We start from the raw sequence: 14,513 nt of genomic DNA on the forward strand, positions 1-14,513 counted from the left end.
TTCATTGTCAGTTGAAATAGACTTTAAAAACCTAGGTCTTGATAAGATAGTCATACTCTTGCAGTTGTTTCTGATTGAATTTTGTTTTCTTTTAAATTTCCCTTTACTGAGGAACAGCTTTTAATCTACAAGGCTGTACATGTATGTTATTTTAAAATAGTCAGTGTAACTTAAAATATAATTGCATTTGTGTGATTTTGTGTTTAACAATAATGCTTTGAATTTCTGTTTTTGCAGTAATGGATGATCATCATGGGTTGGATGAGGGAAAACATGCACAAACCGAAGAAAGTCGTAGTAGAGAAGGAACTAGGGATGGTGAGCATCAGCCCTTACCATGATATGTATCAGTTGCCATGCATTGATAACTTTTTTAGAGTTGTGTCTTGCCAAAATAATTCATTTTTTTGTTACCTGTACGTAATTGGGTCTTAACTGTAATGGCAGCACTTTCTCAAGAATTTTAGGGCGTATGTCCTCATATTATACTTCAACATCTGGTTAGCTTATGAGTGTTTTCTTGTACACTAAGTACTCCAGCAATACTAAGAAGAACATTGCAAACCAAATGTGTTAGAGGAAGCCAACTTTTATGTATTAGAGAAAGCCAACTATTATGTGTTAGAGAAGGCCAACTATTTTTCAAAACACATCTTCTTCGCACCTGGATAAATTAGCCAGTTTCTAGTTTTTAATTCCTTTTCATCCCTGCTATGAAGGCTTAAAATTTAGCACAGGGAGTGTTTAGTAGATGGAGTTTCAAAATCTTAAGGAAGAAGTGATTGTACAGTACCATGTTAATGCACAGCTTATTATTCTTGTGTATCCATTAAACTAGTCAACAACCCATTGTCCCCACTAGAACAAAATAATTTTGTTTTTAAAATTGATATAAAATAAAAGTGTCAACTTACCAGTAGTTTGGGAGGTTCTGTGGTATATTATAGGTTAAGGTATAGATGTATGGCAGTGATACAAGCAATTTTTGCTACATGTTACACAGAAGATATTTGCATATCATATGTAGTTACTCAAGCATTTGTCGCAGTGCACATATTTTTTCTATTCTTTGTTGTGACTCTTATTTAAAACCCCAAAAGCTGTGAACAAAACAGCTTGTAGGAAGTTGAGCTTTCTGTGTTAGCAAATGACAACCTTAACTTAAATGACAAAACTGGTAAACCATACATGTACAATAATTATCTCCTCAGAGCTTTATTATCTAGCTCTCTGCACGCACTGCAGGCCTATGATGCTCCCTCATCATAGGCCTGCAGTGCGTGCAGAGAGCTAGATAATAAAGCTCTGAGGAGATAATTATTGCCCCTACTGTATTCTACATGTATACTTACAGCCTGCAAAGCACTCACTTTCTTTCCTGCAATGGTTTGGGGCACAACAAACATAAATGAATTAAGAGAGGTTGAGGAGTCGAGGAGGCAGAGTAAAGAAAATTTTTGGATGCCGCAAAGCTCTTAGAATGAGTTTGACGGCTATTTATGCAGTGTTCGACAGTAACTTTCTTGCTAATTTGCCCTTTGGGCAACTAGTTCTGTTTTTGTTGGTTCCCCGTGTGTCTTTTTAGTTGCCTACCTGGTAGACTTTTGTTGCCCATTAGCACTCACGAGAAAATTTCAACTTGCAGAAATGCTCAACTTTTTTATAAACTTGCCTTCTTGCTTTGGTGTTGCAACAGTGATTCATTGGGTGATTAATCAGTCATAGAGCACAACCCTCACAAGATTTTAAACATCCATGAACTGTGCCCACACATTTTGATGAGACTCCACTTTTCTAACAAATAGACCCAGTGAAGCACTTTTACTGGTCAAATACAATGAACCAACTGTCATGAATGAAAGCATAGTTCATGCCCAGAAGCACATCATTATCATTAATATTATTGTTATTATTTTTGTTGTCATCGTTGTTGTTTTTATTGCTATTTTTATTTATTATTATTGTTATTATTAATAATTGTCTTTTTAACTATATATTAAGGAATGGCAAAAAGATGGCTCAGCCTGTACCTGTAGTGCCTATTTTGTATTTGTAATCATAGATTAATAAAACTGCTTCTCTTCCTCACCAGAGATCAGTCGGGGAGTAGCTTACAATCCTGACAACAGTGTCCCATTTCTTTTTGAGTCACAACAGTAAAACTTAAAGCCAAAATATTGCTGTACCGTACAATTTGTGTGGAAAGACTTTGACACAAAAGTTATTTCCAAATACTGTTGCAAAATGCATCTTTGAAAATTCAATGAGGTTATCAAGCATTTTATAGTATTTTAAGAACTAGGGATTAATGCTTTTTATGGTTCGCACGATCACTAATCGACTAGCCACTTTTATTTAGCAAGCTTTGGGGCAAGCTTCTCACAAAATTTGGGTTCATGGCTTGTTTTGGAAATTAGAGTCAATTGTAGAAACTTTCAGTGAATGTTAGAGTTGAGTTTACATGTCTTTGACCTTTAAGTTAATACTTCTGAACTTCTGCTCAAATGATTTCCCCAAAACTTGGGCATGGTTTTTATTAAGTCAGAATAAGCTGGTTCCAGAAATTGAGTAAAAGTATGCCAGCAAAATTTTTTTTACTGGTAGTGTTGTTGTCCAAAAAATGGGGTCCAGTCAAACACCAGTAAGAATAAAAATATTTTCCCCAGTAAGTGGAATTAAGTAACATTATCACCGAGTGAAAGACAAAATATTTCCCAAAATTTCTTAGCCAACACTTCAAAGCCCCAAAATTTATGTTGCAAACTTTGACATGGGGTAGTGTGCCCACAATAACTGCAGAACCACCTTAAGTAATGATAAAATGGAATCAATAGAATAACCATGATAAGAATGGTGTTATCCTTTTGATACAATATTAATAACAAACAGTGGGGCTTGACTTTTCAAAATTACAGAAAAACTCAAATTGCATCTAGGGCCACCAGATCACAGTTTTCAAGCAACATACATTTAAATAGAAAGGAATTGTTAGCCAAATTAACTTTAACTAAAAATAACAGGCACTTTTTAAAAATAAAGTGGTTTGCTATTAAACAGTTAAAAAACAGTTCCTTTATATTGCTATATGTAGAAACATAAAAAATGAAAAGGGTTTGTCAAGCACAACTCGATACACCACCACCACCCACATAAATTATGATACTCTCCCATGTAGATGTGGAAGGAAAACACCTTGTTTTCACTCTAAGAGGAACTGGAGTTTGCAAGCCCTGACAGTTGTTCAGATTGGTTTCTTTGGAGTTAATGACAATAAATTGATTAACACCAAATTAATTAAGAGAGCACTCGACAACCAAATTGATGGCATTTTGTTGGGTTCTTCATTAGGCCGTTGTTTTTTTTTATCATGACAGAACTCAAAAATGATATTGTTCGTAAAATGCTTGACAGTGGCCTTATAAATGAGTAGTTTTATGGACGTTATTTTGAAGATATGCTGTTGATGGACAAACCAAATAAATCTGACATGTTTTACAGTCAACAAATTTGAAGATGGCTTGATCCATTTCCTGGACATTTCTCTGAAAAGAACATCCATTGACATTTATAGGAATCACACAAACACTGGACAGAATGTCTCGTTTTCTAGTCAAGTACGTTAACTTGCCAAAATTACTTGGGTTAGGCCTTGTTGCACCAGGCTTCTCGTATATGTGAAATAGACTCTCTCATTCAGAAACAAAGAACAATGATGAAAACGTTCTGTTAGGGAATGGCTTTCCTAAATCTGTGGCTTCTAATCTTGTGAGGTGTTTCAGACAAAGTAGCTCGGAACCTAGAACATCTTATCCCAATAACAACAAGACTATGAGTTTTAAGGATTTTAAATTCTAATGTGGGGTTTAGGACTGGCACTAGTTTTGCTAGGCTAATGATGCAATTTTGAAAGCAGATGGGAGCTCCTCTGGGGGCCTGTCCAGGAATCCCCATCAGTGTCCCAGACCAAAAATGGCATGTGCTTTTAACTATTACTTCATCTCATGCAGGAAGGAAGTGATGTCTGAACAGTTTTCATTGAAGTGCCTTGAAACCAGAACCAGAGTATTAACAATATTACAAACAACGCAACAAAGAAAGTACAGGATGCAAAATAGAGCACAGTGATGCAAACCCAAATGCAAGTTAATTTTGAAACCAAATTGAAAATTGCTATGTAGAGTGAGACGGGTAACTGCAATCACAACTGGTGGTTTGCTATTTGCGTGAAAAATTAGCAGACATTAAGTTGAAGGAAGTGAGTTTATAGAGAAGTCCATTTGCATCATATTAATCAAAAACTGGTTTTCTCAGTTAGGTATAGAAATACAGTATGTAAATAAGTAGTTTCTTAGAAATCGATTTTGAAATAAAAACTAGCGCTAAAAAGTCACGACGTTTCGACCTCTACGAGGTCATTTTCAAGTGAGTAAATTTTCTACAATAGCATATAGCCATAAATATGTTAAAAACAACTTATAATAGATAAGAATGTGGCGAACGCTAAAATGTGATAAAATATGTGAAAAAGTGTTAAAAATATACAATGGAAAAATAAAATAATCTTAGCAAGAATTGCTCTAAACAAATAATTGGGCGCGAATTGAATCGCACTGTTTGTTTAGCATTGGTTTCAGTTCTTTGATAAAAAAAAAACATTGCAAAAATAAGGTAGCCAAATTTGTTCTGACACTTTCTTAAGATTCGAAAACTCTGTGCGATGTCTTCTGGCTCCATATCGTGCTGCTCTCTAAGGTGGTTGCCGATCCTTTGTGTTCTTCAATTCGTTGGTGTGGGTGTCGGCACGTGTAACCGACATAGCCTGCATCACACAGGCCACACTGAAATGAATACACCACGCATTGTTGACTAACAAGAGGCTGCTTGTCTTCCCTGACCTTAATTTCATCCTTGATCTTTCTACTTGTGTAAACTGGGTTAATATCTGCGTTGATCTTCCGACTGAGGTCAGCCAGCTGTTTACGTACTACGTTTGCAGATTTCTGGTCCTTGTAGGGCAACACGATTCTGACTGGGGCTTCTCTTTTAATAATAATAATAATAATAATAATAATAATAATAATAATAATAATAATAATAATAATAATAATAATAATAATATTAATATTTCTAAGGCGCAAATTAACATGTGAATATGATCAAATGCGCCTTTTATCAGCCACTCGAGTATGTGAATCCTCGGACACTTGATTCAATAAATCTACGAATGATTGACTGCACAAGGTCGTCAGGATAGCACAGTCGGGAAAAGATCTCTTTAAGGCGTTCACATTCCTCGTGAAAAAACTTCCACTTTCAAAATACAGTACGAATATTTATAATTTGAATTATAATAATATTACTGTTGTACTTTAGATTGTAATTCCAATGCTCTTTTTAAAAACTGATTTCAGTTTCATTAGGTAGTTTGGTGCTTTGGGCCCAAAACAGCAGCCTGAAAACGGTCCTTGTAAGTTGACAAGCCCTTGAATAGCCAGGAAGTTTCAAGAAATGGGCCCTGAAGAGGCAAAGGGCCGACTTCAGACACAACTTAAAGCGAGTTTCAATTAGTCCAGCAAATTTATTTCACTTTCCGTAGGAGGAAGGTAAATTCCTAAAGATAAACATGAAACGAATTACTACAAATAACTAACTGAAGACGGCAGAAAACTAAGAGGAAAACACAAACAGACGATAAACTAAACGGCTTACCAAAATGCTGGCAACGGGGTTCAGGGAACCAAGAAGATACAAGTGTACCGGACGATAAACTAGCACTAAACGAACATGAAAGGATAACACAAATATATACGCAACGAAATTTACATACGACGCGAGAAAAAAAGCATGCAGAATGTGAAAAAATACATCAACATACGGAACAAAAAAGGACACAAAGAAAACACGAAATAGCCGCAACAGGCCCCTTCACAGAAAGTTTCAGTTTTCCACAATATTGTTGTGTCTATTAATGAAGTAAATCCATCTCCATATTTTTAATAGCCTGGCTAAACCATACCTGGAGGCATTAGATGATATGATCGATGAGGAGGAGGGGGAGTTAGAAGAAGACAAAGAAGAAGAAGAAGGACAAGAGGATCAAGAAGAACAAGTGGAAGGGCAAGAAGAACAAGACAATGATGATGAACACCTCTACAGAAAGTTAATAGAGGATGAGTTTAGTGACAGTGATAAAATCAGTGTTTATTTCGTAGATTTTTAAAATTTTTATCAGGATTTCTTTAACAGATGTATTAATAAGTAATAATTAAGTAAATAGAGGATGAGTCTGAAATTGTTTTGATTGTTCTACATTTACAACAGCTTTTTCAAATTAGCCCAAGCTCAAAGGCTGAAGAAAATATGTCATTACTTTTTTTTTTACTAAATGAACCACAAATCACTGTGTTGCCTGTGACTAGTTTGTTGGATCTAGATTTAAGGGACAAAAGAGTGACAGAACTTTTCATCTTTGTAATAAGAACCCAGCCACAGTCGTGCCTGACTAACTGCGTCCACCTTCCTTGGTTTAAATAAGCTAATCAAAATGCATGAATGGTGAAAATATCAAGCATCATGTAACCTGTTGATCAGTCGACAACTCCACCTTTCACATTTCTTTTCATAATTTGGATTTGCAGATTTGAATGGAAGCCATAGGAAAGTTGTTGAAAACATGTCAAAAAATGATGGAAAAAAATTAGTTTGGTGGTCTGTGTTAGAAGTGCACCACTGTAAATGCAATGATAAGTATTATATTAGTATGTCCAAAAGGCATTTATCTGTCAAAAATAGAATTTCTCAAACTAATTCTAACTTTGGTTATTTTGCCTTTGTAACAATACAAATCTCAAGATTATAGTGGTTTTACAACACAGGCTAAAAACATGCCCTAAATTATAATTTTCGAAAATGTTTGGATAAAGCAACGGTTTGTATCATACGTGAGCATTGCACATAATTCAAGCCAATTAATTCAAGGTCACAAGTCAGATTGTTTTGGTTCGCCCGTGTGTAGAAAGATCTATAAGATTCCAGTTGATAGTGATAATGGTAATTATACCTGCTCATGAAAACACCAGTTGTATAAATTCCAGTCTAGCCATAAATAAATAAAAAAAGATTTGTAATCTTCTTTGTCATAACTGAATTATGTTATTGAACTAGTATGAGGTCCGTGTTGGTAAAACATTGGTCGAGTTCTTCGCCTTGCAATGTCACGGCGAGATCCATAGACTTGTTAAAAAAAGAAATACCCATATCAGTATCCGACTAAAGTTTCATTCCATGTTCAATGGTAAATTCCTGAGGGGTGTGCCTACAAACGAGGACTAACAATAGAGCTATAAATCAATGAACATAATAAATCCCTCTAAGATTCTCTAACCGAAACAAGTGATAGGTTGAGGTATCACTGAATTCCTAATTTTCAACCTTCTGCTTTCATTTCATCGTCTCTCCCGGTTAATAACACGTACCCGTTGTAGCTAGTTCCAGCCGATCCCAGGAATGCAAATCTCATTAGCAGTCAGTGCTCTCTCAGATAACCATAACGAGTACTTTTAAGGGTATCAAGTCTTATATCGGGGGTTCGGTGATATTCCTTTCTAAAAACAAAAACTGAAATAGTGTTCAACATAAACTTGCTCAGCACGTTTGCGAAAATCTATTGGTTCCTTTCAGAGGTTTCTTTAAGAGCACTCGGCTAACCTCCAGGTACGATTTCCGTACAGCGCCATACATTAATTATGTATGCAACTATCTCAAACTATCACATTATACTCAAACAGCAATCGTGAAAAGAACGAGTCAGTCAAAAAATTGCATGCATAATTAATGTAAGGGGTGGTGCGAAAATCTTGCCAACCTCCCTGTCAAAATAAGAGAACCCCTCTGCCAGTTTTGTCCACATAGTATAATTTCCACTGACAGAATCGCTATGATTACGATGACGACCACAAAGCGCTTTGTGGTGTATTGAATAGGCCACAAAGCGCTTTGTGGTGTTTTGAATAGGTCACAAAGCGCTTTGCGGTGTTTTGAATAGGCCACAAAGCGCTTTGTGGTGTGAAAAATTGGAAAAACCAAATTATTTCAGAAAATAGCTGTGAGATATTTGCGAGTCAACGAGCCATCCAGTTTTCAATGTTAAATCCCAAAATAAAACACCACATAGCGCTTTGTGGTGTTTTGAATAGGCCACAAAGCGCTCTGTGGTGTTTTGAGTAGGCCACAAAGCGCTCTGTGGTGTGTTCAATACGCCACAAAGTGCTCTGTGGTTTTTTGACTACTACTGCTGTTTTGTAAAGCAAATCGAACTAGGAACAGTTAGAAAGCACTCCGGCCATAAAAATCTACTCGACAAGAAAATTTCTGTAATAAATGTTCGATGCTACAGGAGATGGCTTACCCAAAAAGGTTCAGTCAGCCTCAACAAACTTATACTGAGAAGAGGGCTTTCGCGAACCGGATTTCGTGTGAGTGACAAGATTGGGAATAGAGAAATACTGCGCAGATTGAGTGGTAGTTTTACAGCACCGAGACTAAAATTGGTTACACTGCTTCTCAGAAATTTTGTTTTGCCTCTGTAATATCATTAAACGATCTGAATAATTTGAGGATAATCAAAGCGCAGAGTTTAATATTGGCTGGCCGGGAACACGCAGTTCGCAAACCGGAGAGCAACCACTGTTTAAATCTTCGATCGAACTTTCATGTTAAATTTGAAACTGAAAATACACTAAGCGGTCAATTTTCGATAGAAATCTTGTGAGGTAAATGCCATTCTTGCAAATAGTCGCTGCATATTTACGTTCAGAGTCACTCTGGTTCAGAGTAAAGACATACAAAGTCAAATACTGCTTCCGAACGCCACCCCTCCAAAAATCAATTTTGCTCGAAGACCCAACTGCAACGGAGTTTAGTTACCAGTTTTATGCTGTGTGTTATTAGATAGAACACATGATATGATTGGCTCCGTATATCACATTACGTCAGAGGACATGTCTGCTACATAGGACATAACTGCAACGGTACACTGTCGTGTCCTGTCCAACCTCGTTCCCAGGGTCTCTCATCTTACCGTTCCATGAGAGACCCTGGGAACGAGGTTGTGTCATTTCGTGTTCTGTTGTGTTAGTCTTGGCAGAAGAATATATGCTTCTGGTCTTGGTGAATCGCTGGTGGCGCTTTAATATGAAGAGGCAAGGTAACGTACAACAGATGTAGTTTATTATGGCAGAAGAGGAGAGAGATTTTCATTCACTTCTAACTTCGGAAAAAGACGAACTTATTCCAAACCGTCCAAGAATTTCTTCCACAAATTCGGGATGGAGTTTCTGGCTGGTCTACACCGCAGCTGTGGTAGTTCTAGGCTCCTCTTTCCAATTTGGCTACGGTACATCGTGTATCAATGGACCGGAGAAGGTAATGAGCTAGTTAGGCGCTCCATTCATGTGCTGAATCGGAGCGGCTAACCTAACTACAGTTTGGTACACTAAAAATGTTCACCAAAGGTTATCGTATTTCATATGTAAATGTGACGACTTTGGGGCGCAGCTGTTGGGGCCATTCCATTTAATATCCGAACCCCCGCTGTTGATGAGGTCATTCAAGTGTTGACAGGATTTTTTCAAGACCCCTCAGAAAATGTCAAAAGCGTCCTTTTAACCTTTGGAAACTTTTGAGTTATTCCTTATACCCTTCACAAAATTTCAACTACAGACCATGACCTTAAGAAATTTCGACCTTCCCTTCTATGCCTACATTGGGGGGGGGGGGGGGGGGGAGGTGGAAAAAAAAATGGAATGGCATTTAACATGTAACAAGTTTGTTCTCCTTTTAAGTCATTCTACAAAACCATCCATCCATCCATCAATCAATCAATCAATCAATCAGTAAGTCAGTTAGTCATTCTTGTCGCTCCATGACAGTTAAGGTTACAGTATACCTTCATGGGTGTCTCGCGTGCAAGTGATGTAGCATGTGCAGTTTAAGATGTAGATACCTAAACCCCTACATCAAATTAAAGCTTATAGAGCTGGCTATCAAAGTATACCAAAAATTTTGAAATAGAATGAATTGTCAAATTTTTCACGACCACAAAACGTGAATGCCAGAATCACCTTTCGAAAGCTACAAGTCAAAGCAAATTTTGTTTTTCGCCAATTTAATTTTTTCCTCAGTTTCAGGGCCCAAAGCACTTAAAAAAAGGGTCTTCGTTTTGGCATATTCAATTGTAGTAAAAAGTTTCAGAACATTTTCGAAATAGGATTAAAAAAATGTGGAGTGATTGTACAAAAATCGCTCTCGAAGAAAAAGTATTTCGAAATTAATAATTCGCAGATCCATGTTCTTGTAGTTTATATGTTAAACTACCTACTGTCTAAATTTCAGGGCAATTGAACAAATTCCCGTCGAGTTATAACTCTTTAAAGTGTCTGCTTTAAGCAAAAAATTTTGTTCGAGAAAACAGCGCTAAGAAAAATCTTCTGCTTTGCAAACAAACTCCGCCCACAAACGCCTTCAACTGGGTTCTCAGATAACTGAGCCAATCAGTGCGGGGAGAATTTACTACTATTAACCTCCTAATGAAATTTACGTGCGAATCTCCAAAAAACCCTTGTGTTTCGCAATGCGCTCAAAGCCTTCAAGGCGGAGAGATAATTTTTCTGTAGCTTGCTTTTGCTTGAAGCTTTTCTGGCAAAACGGGGAAGACTAAAAAGGATACAAACGCTGGAGTGGCTGGGCGAAGAAACCAAACAAAAGAAAGCACTGTGGAGCAACTGTGTGTTGTCAACTGTGCATGGATAATATTTCAAATGGTCTCAATGAGTCCGATGATTTGTTGATATCGGACTTATCTGAAGAGTCTCTGTCAACATCCCTATTATTACCATCCAGTTCCGAAATTTTTGCAGAACCTTCCTTTTCTCTTACCACAAATTTTTTGCCCACCTTATATGATAGCTGTAACTTTATCCACATGGCAAACTTTCGTTTCTTCACTCATTGATGTATTTTCATTCGTTCTTCACTGTTTTTGCTTTTTTGAACTGGTCCATGTTTTTAACATGGTCTATGTTTACTTATAACTTAATAGAGTTACACCTAATACCAAGAATGCTTGGTAGTCACAACAACAATGCTGATCAACTGAGAAGTTAATTCGTGACATCCATACAGGTAATTCCTGTGAAAACCGTCTTGGTTGATTGCATACATACCATAGGGCTGTCAATCAAGAGGGAAACTTTCAATTCCAGCGAAAACGTAAAACTGCCATTTCTCTGCCAGTATGTAGCCTTTTTCAAATTTTTTTTTTCAGAAATTAGAGATTATTCTTCGACCACTACTTTGACCCAAAAATCCAAATTTGAACAAAATTGCCGACCCAAAGGTATACTGTAACCTTAACACAAGGGAGCAGCATGTGTTACTGGTCCAGGGAAAACAGCTTGATCGCAAATGACTGTATCACTGGCTAATTGAATGATTTTGAATTTTATTTAATGTGCAATCTATTAACAACTACATGTAAATAGAGAATACTTATGTTTTTCGGGTGACTACAGGTTAATATGGCTGTTGCTGTCTACTGGAAATCATACAGTTTGTTCCCCAAATAACTTATTTTACTAGCCATGCCATGAATTCATGGATATTTTTACATGCTGGATGGGTTTTTCTTTCTTGCTCTTCACTGAGGTTGCTCGGCAGATGGACTTTCATTTTTTCGTCTGAAAGAAACTCAGACATCTGATCACGACAGGCACATGCACTCATAAAAGTCACCTGACAAAAGGCCTGCTTTGAAGTTGTGAAACCTTCGTGATTCACCATTTTGGTCTGTCTTGGTCCTAGTAATTTCTCACTACATGTTCTCAATGAATGAAGATGTCTGTAAAAACTTGAGAGCTACAGTGCAGCTCAGAAATAAGTGAACCAAAATATATGTGTATTTTGCATCAGCCAAACCACACACATGCGTATACATATGTATATCTGTACACTGTTTCACGTATACTGTACACTATATGCATGTATATCTCATTAGTATGTATGAGCTAACATAATATACCTCTTACTAACCGAGTTTGAGGTCCATACTGTAAGTTACGGACTGAGGTTTTTCCCCTTCGATTTATGGCCCAGGCGCGAAGTGCGTGGGTCATAAATCGAAGGGGAAAAACGAGGATCCGTAACTTACAGTATGGACCAAGAAGACGAGGTTAGTAAGATATTTATTATAGCTCTACTGTGTGTCTGACGGGTTCGGAAATGATTTCTATTCATGCGGACTTGGAAAGGCTTCAAATTTTTGATGCACCTAGAAAGCAAAGCGAGTCCGTTCGAAACTGTTTTCAAGTCGTTGGCCACTTTATTACATAATTTAGAGTATAAGAAAGTTTTGAACTTTCTCTTGCTATAAAAGTTAAGAACACTCACCGATAAATTACGAAACCGGGTGGCAACAAAACCAACTTTAAATTTTAGCGGGCCGTACGGAGAGTACGGCCTGCTAAATTGACCAATCACAGCGCGCATACTAACTGAGGGATATAATAATGTTTCTTTTGTCTACAAGTTGTCGTTTCCATTGGCTTGATCATGACAACTTGACGGAGAGGGCAAGATTGAGAGTTTTGATCACCATTTAAATTCAGGCTAGACTTTGCTGAAACAAAAATCAACTTACTATACATATAAATAGATAGTAATTTGCTGAGTAATTTTTGTTCAGCTTTGGATCGTGCTTTTGTTGAAGAATGTTGTTTTGTTGTAGTTGAGTTGCGGTGAATAGAAGCATTCCATCACGTGCAAAATGTTGGGAGCCTGGAGGGCTTCTGTTTACTTTACAAATTTACCCAGGAAATTCAGTGATTCCCTGACAAAGCAAGCATATTACCAGTATTTGTGAAATGAAAACCCAATTGAAATGAAAAGTTTCAGAGAGATTTTAATTTCTACATGTATTCTCAACACATACATATACATGTAGGGAATAACTGGGAATGTACATGTAAAGTTGCAGTTGGTAAGCGCCCTTAAGGGTTGTAAACTTGAGGACTAAGTGCAACTTGCAAAATAATTCTTTGCCAGTGAGTTGTGAACAGTAACTGCAAAGTAAACATTTGGTGTACAAACAAGAAGTTCAAGCGACTGTTTCATTATTGCTACCCAATTTATTGCCAGCTAAATATCAAACTTTTCCTGGAAATTTCTTTTGTTTGGCCCAGTGCTACGACCTGTAGCATGCTTCGGGTGTACAAATTGCTTAAGTGACAAGTTTTGTTGAATATCTCTGCATCAGAAAAAGCCATGACCACGAAACCTTCTCCAAGCCTTGCATTTGTAATAAGAACAACAGTGACCTAAAATAAGCTTGGGTTCGAGCAATATGTTTTAAATAATTTTTGATCCAAAAATATAAAAATGTGAGAAAATGGCACGTTATGCGTAACAGCACACAAGTGAAAATTGAAAACAACAACAGATTATTCTTGTCAGCATTTAATTTAAAACACCACCAGTTGTAAGAAATAAATAAAGTTAACTAACTCTAAGGATACAAGTGATATTTGGAAAATAATGCACTCCTTGTAGTCAAAATCCTCCTAAATTTCAAGCTAGTCGAGCCAGCTCTCCAAGACAAAATACAAATGGTAACAGTGTCAACGTTCTGTTCAACTTGTTTAGATAACATTCACGGATATAAATGCTCATACAACAAATTCATTCTTCTCCAATTTCTAGCTTGACTCGTTGCATTGTGTTGAAAATATTCACTGAAATCTCAATCCCCAAGTGAAATGGCAACCATCTTTGTTGAGCAAAATAAAAGCATCACCACCATACAAATTCCTTTGAAACTCGCTTCTTGGACCTTCGATGAGTGCCATCTTCTTGACATCCAATGCTCATTTCATCACTAAAGCTCTACCAAAAACTTAACTTCGTATGTTACATTCCCATGAAAATACAACCATGTCCATGTAGTGGCATTAGAGTTAAAAAAACATATCTTTTGTGGACAGATTTGTTAATAATTATTAGAGCCTATTTTAGTCAATTAAACACATTTCTGCATTTAGTTTCAAGGCAGAAAAGTAACTAAAGCCAAATCTGGATCAGCCATTGGACAATATATTGGAACATTTGTCTAGATAGTCTGAAGTTCTCTTTCCACCCTTTTTGTATGAAATTTCCATGCAAAAGGGTTTCAAACCAGTGTACCAAACTTGGGGGTACACTTAAAGTCACTCGGTTTATTACAAATCTAGTTATTTTTCCTTTGCTCTCCCACCATTGTACAACTCCCGAATCTCGTGTTCTGTGTTATTTTCTCTTTTTTCAAAAAACTCTCCAATTACAGCAGTTACTGCAGTCTGTCTGAAGTACCAGAGGGTTTAAATGTTTTTAATTCTGATGCTGCTTCCAATGGCAATTTTGACGGCATTGTCTCTTTGAGTGGCAATTGGTTGTCATCTTCCGGAGGTGATGCTCTGATTGACTCG

The 14,513-nt window shown here is 36.9% G+C and overlaps 3 protein-coding genes across 7 annotated transcripts in view; all 3 read left to right on the forward strand.

Moving 5' to 3' along the window:
- Window positions 1-6,886, forward strand: part of LOC145482417 (uncharacterized) — a 13,590-nt gene extending 6,704 nt beyond the window's left edge. The window contains exons 3-4 of the mRNA XM_081461043.1: window positions 238-318; window positions 6,001-6,886. Of these exons, the coding sequence (XP_081317169.1) occupies window positions 238-318; window positions 6,001-6,029 (110 nt within the window). The 3' untranslated portion in view covers window positions 6,030-6,886. The remainder of the gene's footprint in view (window positions 1-237; window positions 319-6,000) is intronic.
- Window positions 1-14,513, forward strand: part of LOC145482722 (ATP-dependent DNA helicase Q1-like) — a 361,760-nt gene that overhangs the window by 197,842 nt on the left and 149,405 nt on the right. The window lies entirely within an intron of this gene.
- LOC145482684 (solute carrier family 2, facilitated glucose transporter member 3-like) overlaps window positions 6,904-14,513 on the forward strand; it is a 102,928-nt gene continuing 95,318 nt past the window's right edge. For 4 of the 5 annotated variants that reach the window (XR_014048796.1, XR_014048797.1, XM_081461323.1 and 1 more), the window contains exon 1: window positions 6,904-9,423. Coding sequence is in view for 3 of the 5 variants with exons in the window: in XM_081461323.1 (XP_081317449.1) it covers window positions 9,232-9,423 (192 nt within the window). In the remaining 2 variants the exon portion in view is untranslated. The remainder of the gene's footprint in view (window positions 9,424-14,513) is intronic. The other variant, XM_081461325.1, reaches the window with a different exon arrangement.

The sequence above is a fragment of the Orbicella franksi genome, chromosome 3 (genome assembly GCF_964199315.1).
Source record: "Orbicella franksi chromosome 3, jaOrbFran1.1, whole genome shotgun sequence".
NCBI classification, from domain to species: Eukaryota; Metazoa; Cnidaria; class Anthozoa; order Scleractinia; family Merulinidae; genus Orbicella; species Orbicella franksi.